Source organism: Falco peregrinus, chromosome 10 (genome assembly GCF_023634155.1).
Source record: "Falco peregrinus isolate bFalPer1 chromosome 10, bFalPer1.pri, whole genome shotgun sequence".
In the NCBI taxonomy this organism is placed as follows: Eukaryota; Metazoa; Chordata; class Aves; order Falconiformes; family Falconidae; genus Falco; species Falco peregrinus.
The window spans coordinates 5140672-5162550 of NC_073730.1; the positions used below are offsets into that span (position 1 = coordinate 5140672).

The following is a 21879-nucleotide window of genomic DNA, read 5'->3' on the forward strand; positions in this document are numbered from 1 at the left end:
CGTTATTACAGCTAGCACCGTGCAATATATTTCATAGAGACAAGCTTCAGAGCAGCAATTTCATATCCCACTAGCATGCCTGACAGGCTGCTGCAAAACCTGATCACAGGCAGTTTATTCAAAATTTAGACTAACCAGGTATTTTACACCTGCTTTTCTGCAACCACTGACTGCCCCTCATCTTAAAGGTTATTGTCCTTCTTTTACATTTACAGTCAGCAACTCCATTTCAGTTTCACTTGCGCAGACTGCTTACACATTTCTGATTTCCACTGCTGACCACATGAACAGCTCTTTACTACAGTTAGTCTGTATTGGGGGGGGGGGGGGGGGGGAAGTTAACAGACTTGCATATAACATTCCAGCTAGTCCCAACCAGTTTTGTACACCCCCAATACCAAACTGAAGAACAAAGGCAGTGTTGAATCCACTGGTAGCCGATACCCATTTTCTCATCAAACACCACATTTCACTAGTATTTTGCTTAACAGCTTCCAAACGATAAGCTTCTGCTCCCAGCAGACTATCAATCTACCAGGACAATGGTATCACCAACAAAACAGTAACCTCACTGGATCCACAACCATCCCACCAGACCGTGCAAATCAGCAAAAACAAATGTTTCAGCAAGACCGGTCCTTTCATCTCTTGTTGGTATGGATGCTCACAGGGCAGCAACACACAAAACCGAGAACAACGTAGCTGTCCATACCACCATTTCAACCAAGCCGTGCCCCAGCTCAGTCCCAACACCTTTCAAACTGGTTTACCATCATTAAAACTGGTTTACCATCATCGCACTTCTCAGCTGTGTAACAGGTGCGGAAGATAAACGGGGGAAGAATGGCAGAATGGCAGATTCAAGGCGTTTCGTGCCAACCCGCGGCATGGCGAGCGAGCCCGCTGAGCGCCCGGCCTGCCGTGACTGCCAGCTCCGCCGAGCCCGGCCCGGCCCCGCTCCTGCCGCCGCAGCCGCCCCCCGGCAGCGCCTGCCCCGCGGCCCGGCCGACAGGGGTTTCCCAACACACCCCAGCTCAGGCTCAGCCGGCCCGACGCTCCCCACCGGGGTGACACAGCCCGCGGCGGCGCTTGTCGCTGCGAGCAGGGTGGCACACGCCGTGCGAACGCCCTTAGGAAAATCCGTTCCTTTTCACCGTAAGAGCGCGGTGCCAGGTGCTGTACTCTCACAGCCCCCCGAGTTTACCTCACGCCAGCCCCGCACCCTCCCGCCGGAGCCCGGCCCGCCCCTCCCGGGCGGCAGGCAGGGCCCGCACCTCGCACTGGAAGGTCTGGCGGCTGCGGCCGCCGCCGGCGCGGATCTCGTAGGCCGGCGTCACCCGCCTCCTCCCACACCAGGCGTACAGGTAGTTCTTCACGTCCCCCATGGCTCCGGCCGGCGGGGCGGGGGCAGCACCGGCCGAGCCGCGGCCCGCCCGCGCCTCACAGCGCCGGCCCAGCGGCGGGCAGCACCGCCCGCCCGCGCCTCACAGCGCCGGCCGCACATGCGCGGCGACGGCGGCCGCGGCGGGGCGGGGCGGGCCGGGAGCCGGTAGGGCCGCGCTCGCCCTCCGCAGTGCCGCCGAGCGCGCCCGGCCTCGGAGCAAAGCAGCTGAGGCTTTGGCAAGGCTCAGCCCGTCCGCAGGCGCCGGGACCCGTGAGCCGCTGGCAGCGCCGTGCCCACGCACTCCCTTACCCTACGCCGGCAAAAATAAGCTTCCCTCAGGGTTTACCAAATGCACGGCGGGGGATAAAAAAGGACCCCTTTTTTCCTGGGTATGCCAGGCTCGGTGGTTATACAGCCAGAGGAAGATCGCAGTTTTTCACGCCCTCACATCTCCGCATTTACCGCCCTCTCTCCCCTTTTCCACCCGTGCCCTGTCCTGGTGTTCGCACGCAGGAGCAAGGCCCAGCACCTCACATCTGTCACCTGCCCGCACGATCAGACAGTAAAAGCTCGAGCTGGTGGAGAGAGGTTCAGCTCCGGGTACAAAAGAGCACCTTTCCATCTGACAGCAGGTGACTTTCCGTCATGTACAGGTCGTGCCTGTGACGTACAGCTCAGTCGTGCCTTTGGTTTTGGTGTAAGGAAAAAGACATCTACAGGAAGACACAGAGGAAAGACATGTAAGCAAAACCATCTGCTTATCAGACAGCCAAAAGCTTTCTGTTGCAAAAGGTTGCTTTTAATTTTGCATCAAGTAAAGGTGTATAAACACGGTAAGGCAACAGCAGGATTTTACATGCACAGTCAAGTGTCCCAGTGATTCTCACAGACAGTGGGATAGCGGTACGAACAACCAGGCGGTGTCACTCCGTGGTTTAAACACTCAGTGTAGTGCTCATGAACGTCTCCCTTGGACAAGACATAATCTAGCTGTAGGGAGGCTGGAGACAGATCTTCCTTCTTTCTAGACAAAAGGAGTCAGTATCCTCCAATTGGGGAAAATTTGCTTATTTTTTATTAAAAGAAACCACCTAGTCCTGCAATGTGCAGAGCTCCAGGGGAACAGTTGTGCAAAAAGGTGGCTAGATGTGCACCAACAGAGCCAGTCCTAACGGGAAAGGGCTCAGGCACATTGCCAATTCCCTGAAAGAAATTGCAGCCCATCGCATGGGGAACGTGCCATGTGACAGTCCAACTCAGAAAAGGAGCCTCCACTTCCAGAACATCAATTGCCATCAGGCCACATAATGCTATCCAGCTTGGCTTTGGCCTTGATGATGAACTCCTCAGAGGCATCAACAAGTGGAAGCCGTGGAGGTCCCATGGGAATGCCAGAAACAAAAGTCATTACAGCTTTAGTCTGTGCAACACCAAAACCTGGGTGGACAAAAGCAAAATCAGAACATTTACAGATCATTTTGCTTAAAGCAGTCTCTAGACAGGTGTCAAAAAGCAGCAGCATACACATTCCTGTGTAATCTGGCATAAAGCAGGGTCTAAGCACTTCATGGAAATGACAACAGTGTAACTAAGAAGAAATGATTGTGCTTGCAGACAGGAAAGACATTACAGTAAAAGTTAATGCCTAGTTATTACATTTGTATATCTATTATACCATTATTGTTTCCCTCCTAAAGATACCAAGCAGAGTATATTCCTACGCACTTCAAAAACTACTGTGTCAGTTTTACAGATAATCAGGGCTGTACACGTGTTCCGTTCTCCTTGCCAAAATCTACTGCCACACACAGCCCTGACAATTGAAAAGATGGTGCAAGTTCTCCATACGCAAAACAAGCAAAAATCAGGCCACTTCCAACTCCCCTTCACTGGTAGGCTGAGCTAGCCCAGCCAATTTGTCTCCACAGCACCCCGATGTCTGCAGCCTTGGAGGTACCCCCTGATGCAGGCTCACGTAAAGGCAAGCCCTGGGAGTAGTAACATCCTGCTGGCACGTGACAATGACATGGGGTGCCAGCTTAAACCAACACAGGAAACTTATGGAGGCCTCTCTGTTCATAGCTCCAGTCCCCTTATGTACCTCTGGCATTTTGCCTCTTTATAAGGCTAAATAATGAAGCATTTCCTCTGACTTTTAACCCAAGAAACACAACCAAGCACTGCAGCTCCGCCAGATTCATTGGGGCTTGCCCATGTACAGCAAAACCACAGTGAACAGCTCTCTTCATTAAGTGAAAACCATGAAACGTCCGATTCTGTCTCCCTACACTATTCTGTCTTGGTTGGTTTTAATTGTTTTTTATATTAAAAATTGGGTTTGTTCCTAAAAATCATTCCATTTTAAAATGCTTTGGTTTTGTACAGGCTTGAACAGTGTTACTCTTACAAGGCAGGAGAGACAAGTGTCAGATCTGTTTTCCTACCGGAGCACCACCATTTCGGAAAAATTACTCTAGAAACAGAGCTAGAAATGAGCTTTTGGAGACTGAATGAAGAAGAAACAACCCATCAAAAGAGTCAGGACAAGAAAAAGGATAAATCACAGACCCACAGCTTTAAAGCTGTGAGACTTCATAGAAGGAAGGAAGTGAGAGTGGAATCTGTCAGGGGTGCTTGGTCAGCTCCCTTTGTTGAGCTCCCAGCTGCTACTAACTTGGGAAACAGCAGATGCAGCATTTTCTTACTGCAAAATCTTCTGGGAAGGAAGTTCTCAGGGTACAGCAACATGAGAGTTTTGGGAGCACCAAATCGGCATTTTTAGATATAATGAGGTGGACGAGCAGTGCAGGACTTACCTAGTTTGATGACAAAGTTGAGAAATTCCCCAGTGAGAAACTAGAAAAGACACAGTAGTTTATTAACTCCTTCAAATTTTAAGATGTAAAAACATCTAAAGCTATTATGATATTTACATCTTATACAATGTTGCACAGCTTTGAGAAAAGCCTTTGGCCACCAGTCTATGGGAAATACTAATTGAATTCCTTTGGAATAGTGGAGGGAGGGAGGGATACAATAAAACGATCACTCCTTCTCAGTCTGTCACTCCTGTTCAAGCCATCCCTTGCTGCAAGCAGTCAGAACACTGGTAAGTCTCATACTGGGCTCTAAAGGTTTACAAATATGAATATCCACTGTCTAGTGAAGAGATTTCCCAGAGCAGATAATCTCTCAGATGTCTTTGAGACTTTCAACCTGCAGTCACTTCTATTTTAAGGCAAAAGTAGGATACCTCAAATGTCCCACAAAAACGTTGAGTATAGATTGTACACTGATTGCTCTCACAAATCTTCAAGCTGCCAAGACCAAGGGGGTCAAGGCAGAGCTCATTTGGGACACCTTTCTGCCCTGTATCATGTCAGGTATCCCCAGAATATTCCTTGTCAAGGGGCCTAGCCATTGAGGGCTTGTTCAAGGAAAAAGGCCAGGCCATCGCTCACTTTGCATAGATCACAGAATCACAGAATGGTTGGTGTTGGAAGGGACCTCTGAAGATCATCTGGTCCAACCCTCTGCTAAAGCAGGGTCTCCTAGAGCAGTCTGCAGGCAGGTTTTGAGTGTCTCCAGAGCAGGAGACTCCACAATCTCTCTGAGCAGCCCGTTCCAGCGCTCTGTCACATCAAAGTAAAGATTTTTTTCCTCCTATTCAGATGGAACTCCTTGTGTTTCAGTCTGTGCCAGTTGCCCCCTGTCCTGTCGCTGGGTACTACTGAAAAGAGCCTGGCCTGATCCTCTTGATGCTCCCCCTTAAGATGTCGGTGTACATTAGTAAGATCCCCTCAGTCTTCTCCAGGCTAAACAGGCCCAGCTCTCCCAGCCTTTCCTTCTAAAAGAGATGCTTCAGTCTCCAAATCATGAGATGAGATTAGAGAGTTGAAGGATAAGCAAGGCAGATCTTGGTTAAAGTTAGTATGGACCGCTCAAAAAGATGAGGAGAGACGAGTAACAGGCAGAGGGGCTGGAGCTGAAGGAAGTTTGCTTTAATAAAGCTACCTTAGGGTATGGATGACAAAACCACCTGGAGAACAGCCCCAGTAAAGCTACAGGAGAAAGAAGGCTGCTCCCAGTAGGGACAGTGAAAATACTGTACCTGATACTTCCGTGCTAATGCAAGGTCTGGCTTTGCAAAGGCTTGCAACATCAGATTGGTTTTTCGGCCCAAATAGTTGTACGTACTGCCAAAAAAAACCCAAACCAAAACCAGAATCGGTACATGCAGAGGAGGAGCTCAGAACCACTGAAACAAAAGAAGGAGCCACACACTTTTGCTGATGACATTATAAGAATGCCATTATTACGATAGAGATTCATGCAAACTATGTGTGGTTTATACTGTCAAGCATCTGATGTATGCTGAGCCCTATGGAGGAGTTTAGAGAGCAGATTCCTCTTCCTAGTTCTTTCCAAATAGAACCACTTTTCACAATTAAAAATCAAAAGACACAATTAGGCAATATGGAAAGTCAGTTGCTTAATTTACCAATTTCTTGTTCATTTAATGGATCATCTAGACAAGAACACAGATATCAACAGTAACTCATCTAAGCAGTCTGGTATGAGGGGCAGAAATGCAAATCAGAAATTAAACTCAGTGGAGCACTCTTCCTCATAGACTTCACATGCAAACTAATAATTTTAGTCTCTATGGGCTTTGGTTCCTTACCCATATAATGAATATAAAAGCGATTCTCTACTTCACAAAGTTGCTGTGAGGTTAAAGAAATATGTTGAAACCTTTGCGTTGGCTTACAGGCTGCAGCAATAATCACCCCAACGAACATAATCCAAGATCCCAGGTTATATGACTGTCCCACCACTAGCACCAGAGCTAGCTTATCTGTCTGCTTGCTACTGTACAGCCCTACCCTGCAAAATTCTCCACAGCGTTGACAGAAGATTGTTAGAGAAATTCTGTGTAGGTAGCGGAAGATACAACAATACAGTGTGTGTGTTGAGGGGAAGGAGTCCAAGCCATACTGACCTTCCAACTGCTCCGTTTGCCCCTATTGCCAGTGCACTCAACAGTTGCTAGTTTGGGGTAGGGGGGGAAGAAAAAAAAAATTACTTCATGTAACAAAATAAAGAAAAAAAAAAGGGGTGGTGGGAGGTCAAGCAGCAAAACTACCCGGCACCAAATGTCCAAGGTTATTTTTTTCCCCAAGGCTGAAGCAAGAGAACGCCTTAGAAGGAACTATTTTTAAGAGGAGCCTCTCACCTCATCCACCCCATACAGGAATGCAAACTGCTCTCTCTCATTCTTGTTTATACACTGTGCAAGGTCCAAGAGGTCCGTGTCGCTGAACTTCACTCCCTGGAAGGTGGGGATCTGCTCTTTTATGCCATCCAGCAACTCTTCAACGCGAACTGTGTAGAACAGCAATCTCATATGAAGAAACGCACCCCTGTTCTGGGAGATTTCCCTGCCTTGTCCCCATGAGGGAGACTTACTAGTTCACAAGTTGTTCGCTTTTGGCCTAAGCCTAGTAAACTATATAGTTCTAAAACAAAGAGTAAGACAACTTCAGTGTAATTATTTCCCAGAGTTACACAGAAGATATTTTTCCACCCCCTCTGAAGCATTCCTTTTACCAGATCAGAACGGAAAACCCCTGGATAACAGATTAGGAATGAACTGTCAACAACATATTTAAGAATAAATATACATTCATACGTCCAGAAGCACCACATAACCTGCTGTCTAGAGCAAATAACCAAAGATCTGTATTCTATTTCTCATTCCTCTGCTAAATAGTAAGACTTGAGAAGCATTGTGGTTTCACACGTAATTTACTAGCAAACATGACTACGCAGTCAGTGCACACCAAGAGAGATGGTGGCTGCTATCTTGCAAAAAAATCAGGATTCAACTATGAGTATCCAAAGCAATATCCTATCCTGGTCCACACTAATTGCAAAGCCATGGTCAGCACCTCCATCCCAGTTGTGCATCACTCACAAGCCATGACTTTTCTTCTGATGAAGAGGAATTAAATTTATTTTCCAGTCTTGGAATCACCTCCCATTTTCAGAAAGGAGCCTTTCCAGTACGGCCGGCATGTGATGGGAACAGAGACCACATACCTAGTTTGGTTTGGCAGACTAATCACACCAGCCACAGGATTACTCAGGTTGCTATGAGCCTACATGCTTGAGAAGAGCTGACTAAGCAGTACTTACTCTTCACACCTGTCAGAGAAGGAATGTGATAGTAATAAAATGGAACCTCAGGGGCTTCAGACGCAATCTTCTGTAAGAAAGCAGTCAGTTCATCTGAAAGAAAACAATCGAGTACCTCCATAAGGGAAGGAGACTACCTGTAGTGAAAGACAGTTCAGATTCACAGCAGCCAGGGTGTGTGGAGAAGCCATCTACAGCTTGTGTACCATACACAGCAAGTACACATCATAAAAAATTCAACAATAACAAAACCCAGTGGAAGACCTTAGGGAAGGCAAAGATGATACTTATTTCAAACGAAACCAATTTCAGTAATGCACACTCATCCTCTTACCGAGGTAACTCATGCATGCTCTCACACATGCAAGGCCTGTGTGCCAAAGTGGTCTCACCAGGATCACTTGTGTGCAACACAGAGGACAAGGGATTAAGTTCACATTCACCTTCCTTGGGGTCCTGCTTGAGGGTGATGACAAACAGGATTTTGGCCAACTTTTTCATACAGTTTTAGGAATCAAAGAGTTATCATGGTTGACATTCTTCCTGAGAATCCTGTACACTGCATCCTTCATAGATCTTGGGCAATCTTCTTATCACCGCAGCAGGAAGAGGAATGGCAAAAAAACAATGTGCTGAAACTTCGCTTCCATCCTACTACTATCAGCAAGGTCTTCTGCTGATCTTTGTGCTGTTCCTTTGTGCTGACCAGTTTGATTGCCCTGATTGTATCCTTGGCTGTCAATACTGGCCATTCTTGCAATCCGCTCTGGTTTCTTCTGGTGCTTTCATATGAACATTGCCATTCATAATTAATTCAGGCAACTTTTACCATTTCTGTTATATCCCTCCACTTCGTGTGGTTCTTTTATGTTATGTTGATGATATTAAAAGCAAAACACTTAATGTGTAAGTTCTGAGGAAATCTTATATGCACAGAACCAAACCTGATCACCTCAGTAACAAGAGGCACATCTGTGTATCAGCAGTTTATCAACTTGGTCAGTGTCCAGCAAGGATCAGCATGGAACCAACTGCTTCCTAGAATGGCCCAGATCAGGCGTGAACTCCGTACTATCTATTCAGAAGACAGACTGGTTAACTACTCTTTCCATAAGCAACTCCTCCTTGCACAAGAGGCTAAGAAAATACATCCCAAAAGACATCCTTGCCACTTCTTACTGGGAGAATTCTGATACCATCTTTAAAAAATGCTGCTTCTGGGTTTTGCTTTTGCATGGCAACAGACATGGCAGGTGTACAAATGTCATCACCAAAATATTTTCCCAAGAACGAAGATGGCATTAATCCTTTATCTATGATAAAGGATTTGGAGCGCAATATAAAACTGGCATTAATCCTTCATCTATGGTAAAGGACTTGGAGGGCAATATAAAAGGCCTCAGCAAGTCTGGCAATCACATCTACTCACCTTTGTTTGCGGGTCTGAAGAAGAAGGGGGCTATTACAGCAATACCACTGGCACCTATGGCTGCTGCGTGTCTTGCCTGTGGAAGAGAGAATGGAAAGTACTTTAAGGTACATCATCTTTATATTTATTACACACGTAGTGAAAAGAAATCATAATATATACACACCAGCTCTTGGGATTCTGGCAGACTCAGTGCTCCCACATGAATGATCACATGATCCAATCTGCACAAAAACAAATTCAGAAGGTTTGGGGAGGTTTCAATGATGGTGAAAAATACCAGTGTGTCAAAATGACTCGTTTCACACCAGGGAGCCACAGAAAAAAAACTTCACTGTGCTAGATAAAACCTGTGTTGATGCGACAAGCAGACACACAGGAAAAATGCTGACATTGCCAAGCAGCTGGTGATGGAAAAAAGAAAACACATTTGCAAATATCAGTCGTGTGAGTCCTTGGTGTTATCTTTGCAAGGTTGTCAGGAGGGACAAATCTTAGCATTTTATTAGGAAGTTAATATTAAGACATTAAGGATTTAAGGAGAAGCTGGGAAAAGGAAAGGATATTGAAGCACATATTTGCTTTCTAAACCTGCATCTCTGCAGAACTGCCAGAAGAGTTCAACCTCACAGAGCACCTTTGTCTGTTCCTGCCAAGGGAATCTCTCAGGTTCCAGTCCGTCAGTCCCATTGCCGTGTTTCTCCTTTATATCCATACAGACTGTGAGCCTTCACACCCGTTTATTTCTGCTCACTCTCCTCACCCAAAACACCTCCTCCTCTTCACATCCTCTGACGTAGCAACTAACAAGGCAGCAGCAGTGAGTAATACAAGACTGTTAACAGGTACAAGAGATGGAGAATGGAGCTGCAATTTGGATACACAGCTGCAGATCCAGGTTGAATTCCTTCTTCTGGCACTAGTTTTCCACCTTTAGGGAGGCAGTTAAACACTGCACACCTCAGCTTCCCCCATACCAAATCATTTAATATATGAAAAGGTTCAGAAATGCTCACAGGGCATTAATAGGCAGATTGCTCTTTACTTCCATTTCTTCTCCAGAATCAATTGCAACGGGCACAGCCCTTTTTCTCCCTCTGAGCCCTTTTTGGTCCCTCTAGCCTTCACTGTACCAAAGAGAAGGACTCTTACAAGCTCTGTAAGCAGCAGAAATGGACACCAGCTAACTGACAGTGATAAAAACACAGACTTCTATGACAAAGGAGCTGGGGGGAAAAGCCCAACAATACTCAGAAAAAAAAAACAAAAAGCAGGTCTTCAGCAAATCTGACTTTGCAATCAGGTGTGCCTATATCATAACACGAGATCGTGAATCCCCTGTTCCCTCTCAGCTACTCACTTGTCTTTTCCTTGGTGTATCCATTCTTCTGCCAACTGCTTCCTCTCCTGGATGTTAAGGGACAGTCCTTCTCCTGTTGTGCCATTCACTGTTTCAACACAACGCACACACTTGCTGAGGCCTGGCCTACATGCATTGGTTTTATCAAAGATAAGAACTGATGATTTTGACATAAAACAGAAATATTTTTCCCCAAACTCATTTTAAGACAGCAATGGCCTGCACCAGCATCTGCATGGGGATTGCAGGGTTATCATCACTAAATGCTTGTGTTCAAAACCTGGGTGTTTCAGAACCGGCAGCTTTGGGAGGCAGGAGGCAGAATCAGTTGCTGAAACTGGGTAACTACCCCACAGCATCTCCTCCCCAGCAGACACTAACTACCTCCTTTTCCCAGCAGTGAGGCAGGCTGTGAAAGGTGCACAAGGGGTTGCTCAGCGAGCCAGGCAGTGACTGTCTATCCTCCAGCCCAAGGAAACAGCCTGACCCAAAATTTGCTGTCTCTGTTTTCCAGGGGTGCTTATGACAACAAGACATCAGTATGTTCAGTCACAAACAACAGATTAAACTGGGATAGCTGAAGTCACCGCCACCCTCTGCTCTGCATCTTGGCAGTCTTTCCACTGAAGCTTTGAACCACAATCTTATCACTTTCAGCTTACTTTACTATGGCAGGCTGTGAACGGAAGTGGTTTAGCAGATACTGTATTCTCTATCCAGCCATCCCTGTTGTCCCTGCAGTAGTCCCCAGGACAGGAGCAGAGCAGAGAGATGGGAGCAGCAGCCACCTCAGTATCACTCTGCACCATGGGTCTCCTCAAGAAGCCTATTTGGCTTTGATGAGCCCATTTAATTTCCTGGCCTCCCAAGCTGATGTTTTTTAATCAGATGATTGTATCTTGCTCAAGCAAAGGGGAGAATCATTTGGTTGAGTCTTCTCTCCCAACACAGCGTTATCCATTCATCTTTGGGAATATCACCATATGAAAGCAACACTTATTTTATCCCACAGAGAAATAGGGTGTGGGCAAAAGCAGATGCCTTAAGTATTGCTTGCACTCTCTCTACTGGTGAATATAAACGTCTAGGATGATCCCACATTCACAGTCCTCCCCACTACAGCTCTTACCAGGTAAGATATCACAGTATTCCCATCCAGGCAAAAGGGTTGTAACATAGTTTCTGTCAAAAAAAACACTTACAAAAAACGTTCTTCACATTCTGCTCCCCTACCAGATAATCCACATATTGACGAATCACCGAAAGGTTAATTTGTCTGAAATGAAAGGAACCAGAGCAACTGTAAGGCTCCACCCACAGATACCTTAAAACTTGGAGATTAAGAAACAACAACAAAAATACATGCATTTTTGAAGCCTTGCCTTTGTACACACACAGATTACCCCAAGATACGATACCCTCAACATGTATTTAACATTTCAGGTAAACAGCTCAGTTCTGAAATTCTTTCTTCCAGTTTCTCTTCTTCCTGACAAGTAGGTCACTGTCCTAACCTTTTATCTCAATTGTTAATTACTGCAGGCTCCTCACAGCAAAGGACTTTTTTAGGGAGATATGAGAGAACAAAAGGCACTCAAACCTTTTTGACTGTTGAAGGAAACACAAGTCCTCTTGAGAGCACAAAGATTATTTGCGCAAGTGCTGGCAAATAGTTAAACTACACTTGTAACTGCTGGACACAGAAGGTGAAATGGCATCTGCTGGATGTGACTTTAACCTCTCTTGCATTAAAGGATGAGGAAAGCAACAAACTTCCCTGACAAACAGGGGAAACTGGATTCCAGATTTATCTTCTCAGCCAGACAAACTTATTTTGTTTATCAGTGTCTGATAGACAAAATTCTCATTTTGTTGTTCTCATTTGTCGAACATACAGACCAACCCTACAGTCTGGCAGTCAATTCTGGTACCTTGACTGGGTTCACTGGTTTCACCCAAAATTTCATTGCTGCTTCCCCAGAACATATCTTACAAAGGCCGTGCATTCCAGGCAGAGGGCCCAGGTCACTCTCCAAATACCATGTTGCAATAAAATTTGAGTTCTAATAAAAAATTAAATCAGAAATAAGTTTCCTTTAATGCAAGAAACAAAGCAGTGACTGCAATGCAATTGAGTTCCCTGAGACAGAACCATGCTTTACAGGGCTTGTTAAAAGCAAAGGCTCACTTTCAGAGGACTGTACAAGCAAATCTTCACCACCTCCCTAAAAACCACATACAGATCTTTAAACATCACCCATCAGAGAAGCTCAGGGTCCTTTGCTGACTCCAAACAACTTTGTCATCTTGCAACATCAAAATGCGGCAGGAAGGACATCTGTTTACCATCACTATTTTGAGGAAGGCTGAATTTAAACTTTCAATTCTATGTTATTTTCAGCACTGTGCAGCCCTTGCAGCATCTTCTTCAGATTTAGACTAATTCCACACACATATACATACACGTGAACCCATGCATGAGTTAGCTAGGGTAAAGTCTAAAAGGCCTTCCAATTTTAACAATTATTTTCTAGCTTCCAAGAACTCTCATTTAACTAGGACTGTGATTTTCCTTACTCTGACTTAATTTGTACCTACAAAAGCAGCAGAAAGAGAGATGTGAGACTGATCCAAACTCTCCAAACCCAGACCTATAGCACTTGCTGGGCAACAGGACAATGCAAAGGCTAAGGGATCCCACTCTAGTCCTATGGGACAAACATAATAGTTTCCTTATCACACCAGAGATCTGATTTAAAAAAAAAAACAAAACAAAAAAAACAAACCAAAAAAACACACAACAATGAAACAAAACTGATCAGTCCCAAGTAAGAGAAAAGGAAAACAGGCGTTCTAAAGTGACGGTAACCAGTGCAACTTCGACAACTCACCCATCAGGAGTCATTGGAGTGACTGTAGCAGCTACAAGACCCTGCAGCTTCTTTCCGGGTGTCATTGAGCTGTTTGGAAAAGAGATAAAACTGATAATGATCTTTTATTTCAGAGATGCTCAACTTGTGTTAAAGACCAAACTGGAGAGGCAAAGTTCAGAAAAAGTGGACTGTGGGAGGCCGTTAATGTTGGTTAGAGAGCGGTCTTTTCGCTGTGTTGAAGGAACGGTTTACCGGGGCCAGCCCCACACAGGGCAGGGCTGGGAGCACCAGCAGCAGTTACACTGCAGAGATGCCCCCAGTTTTACCTTTCCTCACCCACACGCCGGCGGTGCTCTGCACCCACCCGGTCACGCCTGGCAGCCGGGAGGGGAGCACCGTTTTGCAGAGGACCGAGCTCAAACCCTCCCCGGCCAAAGGCCGCCTCACCCCCACCCCCAGCAGATCCCAGCCGCCCCGCCACGCCTGCGGGCAGCAGCCGGCGCAGCCAGGGGTCCGCCCGCCCCGCCCCGGCCCCGGGGACGCGGGGTGAGGCCCCCCGGCCTGCCCCCACCTCGCCTCGCCTCGCCCGACCGCCGGCCGGCCCAGCTCCGCAGCGCCTCCGGGGCGGCCCCGCCGGCCGCGTCGCTCCGCCCTCGGCCCGGCCCGGCCCGGCGGGAGGGGGCGCTGCCCCGGCTGCCAGCGGCTCCTCCGGGCCCAACCCGCTGCCCCGGCCGCGCTCCGGCGGGCGCCGCTCACGGCTGAGGTGCAGGCGGCGCGGCGGAAAGGCGCGGAGCCGGCAGGAGGCGGGCTGCCGCCGGCCCGAGGGCGGGGGAAGCCGCCATCACCTGACAGCTCTCCAGAGAACGCAGCCCGCCTCAGCGCGCCGCAACGCACCTCACCCCTCGCCCCGGCTTCCCATGCCGGGCCGCCCGTAACCTGCCCGTAACCCACAGCTGCTGCTGGAAAGCCAAGGCTTGTTCGGATGGTTAATCGCTAAATAAATAAATAAATAGATAGATAGATAGACTGACTGACTTTTAAGAATAACTACACGACAGGGTGGAGAGGTAAAACAGAGCTGGCTGCACACCTGAGGAGACGCCAGGCTGCCCTGCAGGAGATCTGCAGGAGAGCCAGGGGGGGCTGGTTAATAGCTCTATGGATTTCAGCAGGGATTTCTGCCCAGGCACAAGCCACTTGGAAAAAAATAGGGGATATCTTTTTGTTGTTGGCTGGAAAAAACGCAGGAAGGCTAGCTGCAAACGGGAAGGGTGTCCACCTGAAGGCCTGCGGCTCAGCTCTCCTCACGCCACCTTGCCCTTGCAGCGCAGCGCATGTACCGCTGCTGCTCGAGAGACATCTGCTGCACCACGCAGTAGAAAGAAAAAACATGTTTTCTGCAGTTCAAGGGCCCTTGAATGAGAAGGATTTCAACAGGCAAGTCATAGTGAGCGGGGAAGCAAACCCACCCTGCCTTGTCGTGAGGGAAACAAGCCCCACTGGCATGTCAAAAGCTTGTGAAGGCCTGGGCATCACGGATTAACAGATTTTTTCGAAACAAATTGAGTTAAATTTCATCTTTTCTCTGTTCCCAGACAAAAACAAAGGTGCAAGTGGAGATGAAACCTTGCTTGGTTCTCTGCAAGGAAAATTACAGCTCAGTAATTTAAGGGTGATCATCAAAATATTATCATTATTGTAAAACAAAATCCCATATGCCCCCCCAAAATTCAGCATTGTTCCAACTCACCTTACACCTCTGCATTTCTTTTAAGTGACAAACTTGCACATTTCACCCTCAGGGTCTCAAATCTGTACTCTGCATCAAATTTAAAAGTTGCAGTGTTGAAGAAATAAGCCAGTCATTGATCTCTGTGCCTTAGTGCCCCTTTGTACAGGTTGTATTTAGCTCTTCTGTTCCTTGCCACAGTTATCTAGCTGCAAGCTAAGCACATACTAATTGTCTCTGATGGATGCTTGCTGTGGCGGAGACCTGCTGTTACTCAGTGCCTCCAATTTGCTGTTCTTCTACAAATCATCACTATTTGGATTAGAGAAACCCAAGCCAGTTAACATACAAACATACAGTGTATGAATAGAAAAACCATGCCATAAATCAAAAACCATGAGGTGCACAGAAATGAGAAGTTAAGGGGAAGACCTGCTTCATTTTGCCCCCGCTATGTACACCACCATGACCTGGGTGCAGCTCATGTCATGGGGGCTGCAGGACACCAGGAAAGGCTCCGGCTGCCCATTTCCTTATCTCCTGCTTGTTTCTTGTTCCACTGTGGTGCTGGAAGCAGTCCCAAAACCAGTGCAGTGCTCTGGCTCTGGGACATGCAGTGTGGGGAGCTGGGAGGATCCATGTTGCTGTGTGAGTAAGGCAAACAGAGGAGGTCAGGCTATGACAATCGAACAGAAAACAGTGGCTCATGGGGAGCTAAACCCACTCCTTGTGTGCAGCCCATGTGGCTCCCGTTTTCCTCTCCAGCATGTGGTTTTACCAGATGTGCATCACGTGCAGGGTCTGGGCCCCATGGCAGAAAGGCAGCTGTGCACAGCACAGTCCCCCTCCGCCCTACCAGACCCGCAGCTGGTGCTGAATTCAAATCTTCACCCAGCAGATCCGAGCAGCAGACCACCAGCATCTCTTAAGACAAAGCAGTGCCCTGCACATATTTGTGGCTGACATTTAACAGACTCAGAAGGAAAGAGGCTATGAAAGGCCATATAGAGTGCACATGGACTGACCACCAAAGGAATCAATAGATCTTTCTTGAACACGCCCCAATGCCTGCAGCTTCCAGCTCTCCTGTGGGCTTGGTTTGCTTCCCGGGGAAAATCTTTTGGGTTTTCTACACCCATCCATAAAACGGGTGCAATAAAACATTCTGTCTTCAGTGTGTGCTTTCAGATCTTCTATTAAAGCGCGTTTTGAGAGCATCCAGTGCCTGCAGTAAAGAAAACAATCCCCTCTTGTGCATTCTGGGAGCACATTTTTCATGTATTCACATAATAATCTCAGGAGTTTGGGTTTGTGGTATTCCTCCTCCGCTCCAAAATATGCTCACTGTGGGCTGTTCACATGCTCTGGGGTTTGGATTTATTAAGAAGTTCTCACAAAGCACATGTATTTTTCTTTTCTTCGAGGCTCATCTTGTTCTTCCAGAAATCCCCTCTTCTCTACGCATTTCCATTCCTATGGGTAATTTCTCTTTCTCCAGGCTGAACAGTCCCAGCTCTCTCAGCTTCTCCTTGTAATACAGATTTTGCAATCCTATGATCATCTTTGAGGCCCTTCACTGGAGTCACTTGAGGAAGTCCACATCTTCCCTTTACTGGGGAGCCCAGCACTACACATGCACGTCACCAGAGCTGAGCAGAGGGGAAGGATGACCTCCACCAACCTCCTGGCAGCTCTCTAATGCAGGATACTGTAGGCTCAAGTTCCTCTTGCCCATCAGGACCCCCAGGTCCTCTTCAGCTAAGCTACTTTCTTTCCAGCTAGGTGGCCTCCACTCTGTACTAGTGCCTGGGCTTATTCCTCCCTTCTGCAGGACATTGCAGTTCTCTTTGTTGAAGTTCATGAGGTTCCTGTTAGTCCATTTCTCCAGCCTGTCAAGGTCCCTCTGCAAACTTTCTCCAGCCTGTCAAGGTCCCTCTGCAAACTTTCTGAGGGTGCTCTCTGCTCCTTCATTCAGGTCATCAATGAAGAGGTTAAGCAGTACTAATCCAAGAAGAACAGTGTATTTTGGGAGGTTCAGAGACAATTCAGTGGTCTCTAGAGTAATTTAGAGAATGTTGAGAAGATCCTCTGATTATTTTACGAGCCTGCTTTGTGCTGTTTGATAGCATGCGAGAGAAGTTTTACAGTGGTTTACTGCTGCTTAGAACAGTTTTTAGAAGTTACAGATTGGTGTAGAAGGGTTTTAGAGCTGCTTAGAGCTCTTTAGAGGAATTCTAAAGCTGTATGAGGAGTTTAGAGTTGTAGAGATACAGAAGCATTTTAGATGTATTTAGAGACACATTAGTGCTGATTACAGCAACACAGAGGATCAGTTTAGAGGTGCTCTGAGGTTTTTAGAAGAGGTTTAGAAGAAGTAAAGGAGTTTACAGTTGCTCAGACAGCTTTACAGGAGTTTTGGCACACTTTACATGATTTTAGAGCTGCTCAGAACTGTTTATAGGGGTTTTAGAGCAGTTACATCAATTTAGAGTGGTGTGAAGCTGCTTGTGTTGTTCAGAGTGGTTTTAGAGGACTTCAGAGTTTATCGCTGTTTCTCTAAACAGGAGTTTAGAACTGCAGAGAGGAGTTCTAGAACAGTTGCAAGGAGACTGAGAGGAGTTTGAGATCCATTTTGAAGCATTTTACTGCTGCTTAACACAGTGTGGAGGAATTTTAGTGTTGTTTAGAGGATTTTCAGAGGTAGAGTCGAGGTTTTAGAGGAATTTATAGCTTCTTACCATTGTTTCCAACTGATCAGAAGTGTTTTAGAACTGTTCAGATGGGTCATAGAACAATGTAGTGCATTTCAGAGATATTTTGGAGCTGTTTAAAGAAGTCCAGACTGGCTAAGCGGCACCCTAGAGCGTTTTAGAATCAGTTACATGATTTCAAAAGGTCTCATTTAGGGGGTGTATTAATAGCTCTTTTGGAGCTCACCAGAGGTGTTTTGTAGCTATCTTGACAGTATTTTAGAGGGGTTTAGAGCACCTCAGAGTACATGCAAGGAGTTTTGGAGGTCCTTAGCAGAGATTAAGAGGCCCAAAGGAAATTCAGGGATCTTCAAATCCATGCAGAGGAGTTCTAGATAAGATCAGTCAAATCTGAAAGCTGCTTAGAGGAGGTTTAGAAAGATCTTAGTGCAGTATAGAGGACCTTAGCACTCTTTCAAGGGATATTACAGCTCCTCAGAACTGTTTAGTGTGCTTCTGAGGAGCTGTGGAGGACTTTGGAGTTATTTTTCAGATCTTTGAGCTGTTTACAGGATATATAAAGACATTTTTGAAGTGGTTATATATTGTTAGAGATGTTTAGAAGCATTTAGTGGCAGTTTAGAGCTGATTAGAAGAGTTTTAGAGTGGTTTAGAGACCACTTTGAGTTGCGTAAATTTCACCTGTTTTGCGGCAGTTGCCTCACTGCAGCAATACAGAGGTCCTGACAGTCTTTTAGAGCAATTTAGAAGAGGTAGACAGTGATTTAGAGCTGCCTAGAGGGGATTAAAATCTTACAGTAGTGGGTTAAAATCTTACAGTAGTTCAGAGAAATTCTGAAAAATTTTAGGGTTGCCCCAGCTCATCACCTCCCCCGTTCAGTGCTGGTTCACCGTTGAGACTCTTCCCACATCTTTCAAAGCCTCGATCGCCGTTTCTGACTCCCCTCACTGCCTCCATCCATCTCCCCCAGTCCTTGGGTGAAGGTTTCATGTTTGAGGGCAGTCTTTGCTCACCTTTGGAAGGAATGCATTTAAGGAAATGATGGTAAAGATTCTAAGACTCTCTGATATTTACACTGATAAAGCCCTATGTTATTACCAGAAGGAAACAGAACTGTGCTTTAGCTAAAACAAATACCCAAGTTATTCTACAGGGGTTTAGAGGACAGCTCAGGTCCAGTTCAGCAGTGCTACGTAATGCAGTGGATAATCACTAGCTCTCTTCATTCCTCCTGCAGTCACCAGCAAATGAATATCTGCATGTCCTCTTATGCTAATGTCCCGAGAGCTAGCATACCGCATGCAATCAGCAGTCCCAACGATGCGTATGTGAGCTCAGAGTCTCAAGGATAAAAGAAAGAAGAAACGAGTTTACTGTTGCCATTTAAAATACTTCTTCTCCTTTATACTCATTTCAAGTGCATGCTTAATGCCAAATATATCCTTCCAATGGGAAAAAACAAAACAAAACAAAAAAAAACATTCAGGAAGACTTGAATGGCTGTGGGAATTTATATTCAGGCAAATCTGAATACATGAACTCACATTCAGGTTCCAAAATCTGCATTGTAAATTTTGGGCAATTTGCAGCTGCAGCATGCTGTGCAGTGACCGGAAAAGTGCCTTCCTGCTTCCCACTGAAATAATCAGTAAAGTGTAGTGGTGCCAAAGCTTGAAGGAGAATAAGGATACCAGTGAAAACAACAAAAATCAGTTGCTATTTTTCCAAAACAAGTATAGGAATAAAAACACAGCTTTATAGATCTAAACAATTTTTCTAAGGAAAAGAAATAAACATGAATGTCAAAACCTTATCTAAGTAACCCCATAAGGTAATTTTGAATAGGGAAGTTATGAATACTTTTTTGTGGCCATGTGCCAACATAGGGGATTCACATATCTACTAAGAACTCCATTACTCAAATAACTGATTTGCTGAGGCAGCTTAACTACTAAAGCCAAAGGCCCTGCAAGTTTCCTCCAGACTTCTTTGTCATTGCTGTGTTAACACTTCAAACATTTTCTACGCTGACTACAGTTTACCACCCTCGTCCTTTACTTCTAGTTTCCCCAAATTACACTTCTCTCTACCTATACACTGTTTTGACATCTGGATTTTCCTACTTCTCAGGTTACCATGAGCGCAGTTCTGGTTGGCCGTAATTAAACTACAGTTCTGCTTCTGTTTCTCTCTGAAATAAATAAATGTATCCAGACACAATATTCTTCCAAAGGCAGTCCAAATCTATTTTCAGAACACATACAAAGGGCGCAAGCCTAAATGATGGCAGAAATTCAAAAAGGCAACACGTGTGAAAGTGATGAAATCCTGTTAAATCTCGTCTTGTCTGGCTGGTATTCAGAAGGTCATCATCTGAGAGGCTGACATGATGTCCTTACATGCAGAGCATCTACCTCCTCTTCTCTAAATTGAAAGATGCAAAAATCAAAAGAAATGCAGATTTTAAATTTGAGTTTTAAACTGCATCGTTGGATAGCAATTCTGCCCAAAAGCTTGCAAGTTTAACTCTTCTAGAACTGAGCATAACCTGGAGAATCACTAATTTAGGATTTTCTTAACTGTCTTACACAGACATTCAGACTGGTGTGTCTGCTGCATAAAAGATCTTTAACATGCCAAGATGTTAATTTAAATGTTAGGGTGCTTAAATATTTAATCTTCCCATTAACAGTCAACTAATAGGTACTAGAGTATATTGAAATGTAAGGCTTTAGAAACAGAGAACTACTAAGGTACACTGGATCCATTAGTGAGCTAAAGTGATCACTGCCAACCAAGAGTTTGAGGGACTTTTGTATTGAAGTAAAACTCACCTCTGAACACAAATAACAGTGCCATCTGCTGCAGAATGCAGCACTGGATCATCTTGGGAAAGGAGTGAAAGAGAGACTGGGTTCTTAAAAAAATCCATCTCTGCAGGCCTTACTTGCAAATCTAAGTAACAAAAATGCCTACCGAAACCCCACACCCACTACCAATATCCCCACTGCTAGAGAACGGGAGAAGTTCTGGTATGATCCATACCCAAATAAGATCAGGAAGCAGCTTAGGAGACAAACGCTCAGCTAGGGTAACTGGTCAATTTATGCTTAGGTGGCGAGTTGGATTGGCAGGCCAGAAAGAGAACATGCTCCTACAGGCATGCATTGCTAACGCCTGTGCGCTGACAAACACTGTCACGCTTAGATTGCAAGGGCTTCACATTCACGCCACCCAATTCTGTTTCACGTTACCCAGTATGTACCACAGTGGTCCTCAACTCATACTGCTGAAGAGCTGTCACAACAGAGATGCTCCGAGCAAGAAGCTCACTAGCTCAGTTTCAGTTACCTCTTCATGTCTTTTTGGTAGAAGTGGAAAACAGTATTTTAGGAGCGCATTTTATTTAAGTAATGAACCCTTATGCTCTGGGGCTGTTTCCATCATTTCTGGACATGTCCTTAGGTCCTCGGGACTCCATATGGAAACCCTGGGCTCTCTAGGGCAATTTCTGCATACCTGGGACTTCTTCAGACTCGTGGGGCTGTTCACATCATTTCTTAATGACCCTTCAGCACAGTCAGGACCTTAACCAAGGTCCTGGGCAGAGGAGCTGCCAGGTGGTCTCACCCCATGCAGCACATAGACTGGAGAAAGCTGAGAACGAGAAGGAGGGAGGAAGGGAAGGTAGGGGCCAAAGCAGGTGAAGAGAAAGGAAAAGATCATCTTACAAGTCTAGGAAGGTGGATTGAAGAAAGAAAATGCAGAGCCACTGTGTTCCTGCCCACTGAGACAGGACAGAAGGTATCTGGATGGTATCTGCTGGAAGATGCAGATATAAAAATTATTCTTGCTGGAGCTGACACTGAACTCCTACCTTCATTTGGAGAGACTGCCTAGCAGGTGAGATGTAAGAGGCCTTGGGCTGCCACGTGCTTGCTAACTACTCCCTTTCTCTGTACTGCTTGAGAGCATTATCTGTGGTATGGGTTGTCAGTGACTTCAAATACTGGACTGTCCTATTGATAAGAAACATTCAGTAAATATTCTCCTTAAGGCTGTTTTTTTGAGCCCTCTGAGTCATGTTTTCAGATGATTGATGCCTGGTTCTTTCCTCCTGTTTGCAAAGAAAGTGTATTCTCTCTCACCTTAGGCTATAGCTTAAGTCATTGTTAAATACCATTTAAAAAAGAA

General features: G+C 45.8%; 2 protein-coding genes across 18 annotated transcripts in view; both read right to left on the bottom strand.

Moving 5' to 3' along the window:
• Nucleotides 1-1489, bottom strand: part of DHX9 (DExH-box helicase 9) — a 51660-nt gene extending 50171 nt beyond the window's left edge. For 3 of the 4 annotated variants that reach the window (XM_055815382.1, XM_055815380.1, XM_055815384.1), the window contains exon 1: nt 1275-1489. In XM_055815382.1, coding sequence (XP_055671357.1) covers nt 1275-1385 — 111 coding nt within the window. In that variant the 5' untranslated portion in view covers nt 1386-1489. Of the gene's footprint in view, nt 1-1204 lie in introns of all 4 variants that reach the window. The other variant, XM_027778569.2, reaches the window with a different exon arrangement.
• Nucleotides 1490-2161: 672 nt separating this feature from the next.
• Nucleotides 2162-21879, bottom strand: part of NPL (N-acetylneuraminate pyruvate lyase) — a 35382-nt gene continuing 15664 nt past the window's right edge. For 7 of the 14 annotated variants that reach the window (XM_055815271.1, XM_055815267.1, XM_055815268.1 and 4 more), the window contains 11 exons: nt 13263-13331; nt 11574-11647; nt 10372-10459; nt 9178-9235; nt 9012-9087; nt 7583-7675; nt 6621-6769; nt 6387-6433; nt 5496-5580; nt 4201-4240; nt 2162-2821 (listed from right to left, as the gene is read on the bottom strand). In XM_055815271.1, coding sequence (XP_055671246.1) covers nt 2670-2821; nt 4201-4240; nt 5496-5580; nt 6387-6433; nt 6621-6769; nt 7583-7675; nt 9012-9087; nt 9178-9235; nt 10372-10459; nt 11574-11647; nt 13263-13331 — 931 coding nt within the window. In that variant the 3' untranslated portion in view covers nt 2162-2669. The other 7 variants (XM_055815278.1, XM_055815277.1, XM_055815276.1 and 4 more) reach the window with 7 other exon arrangements.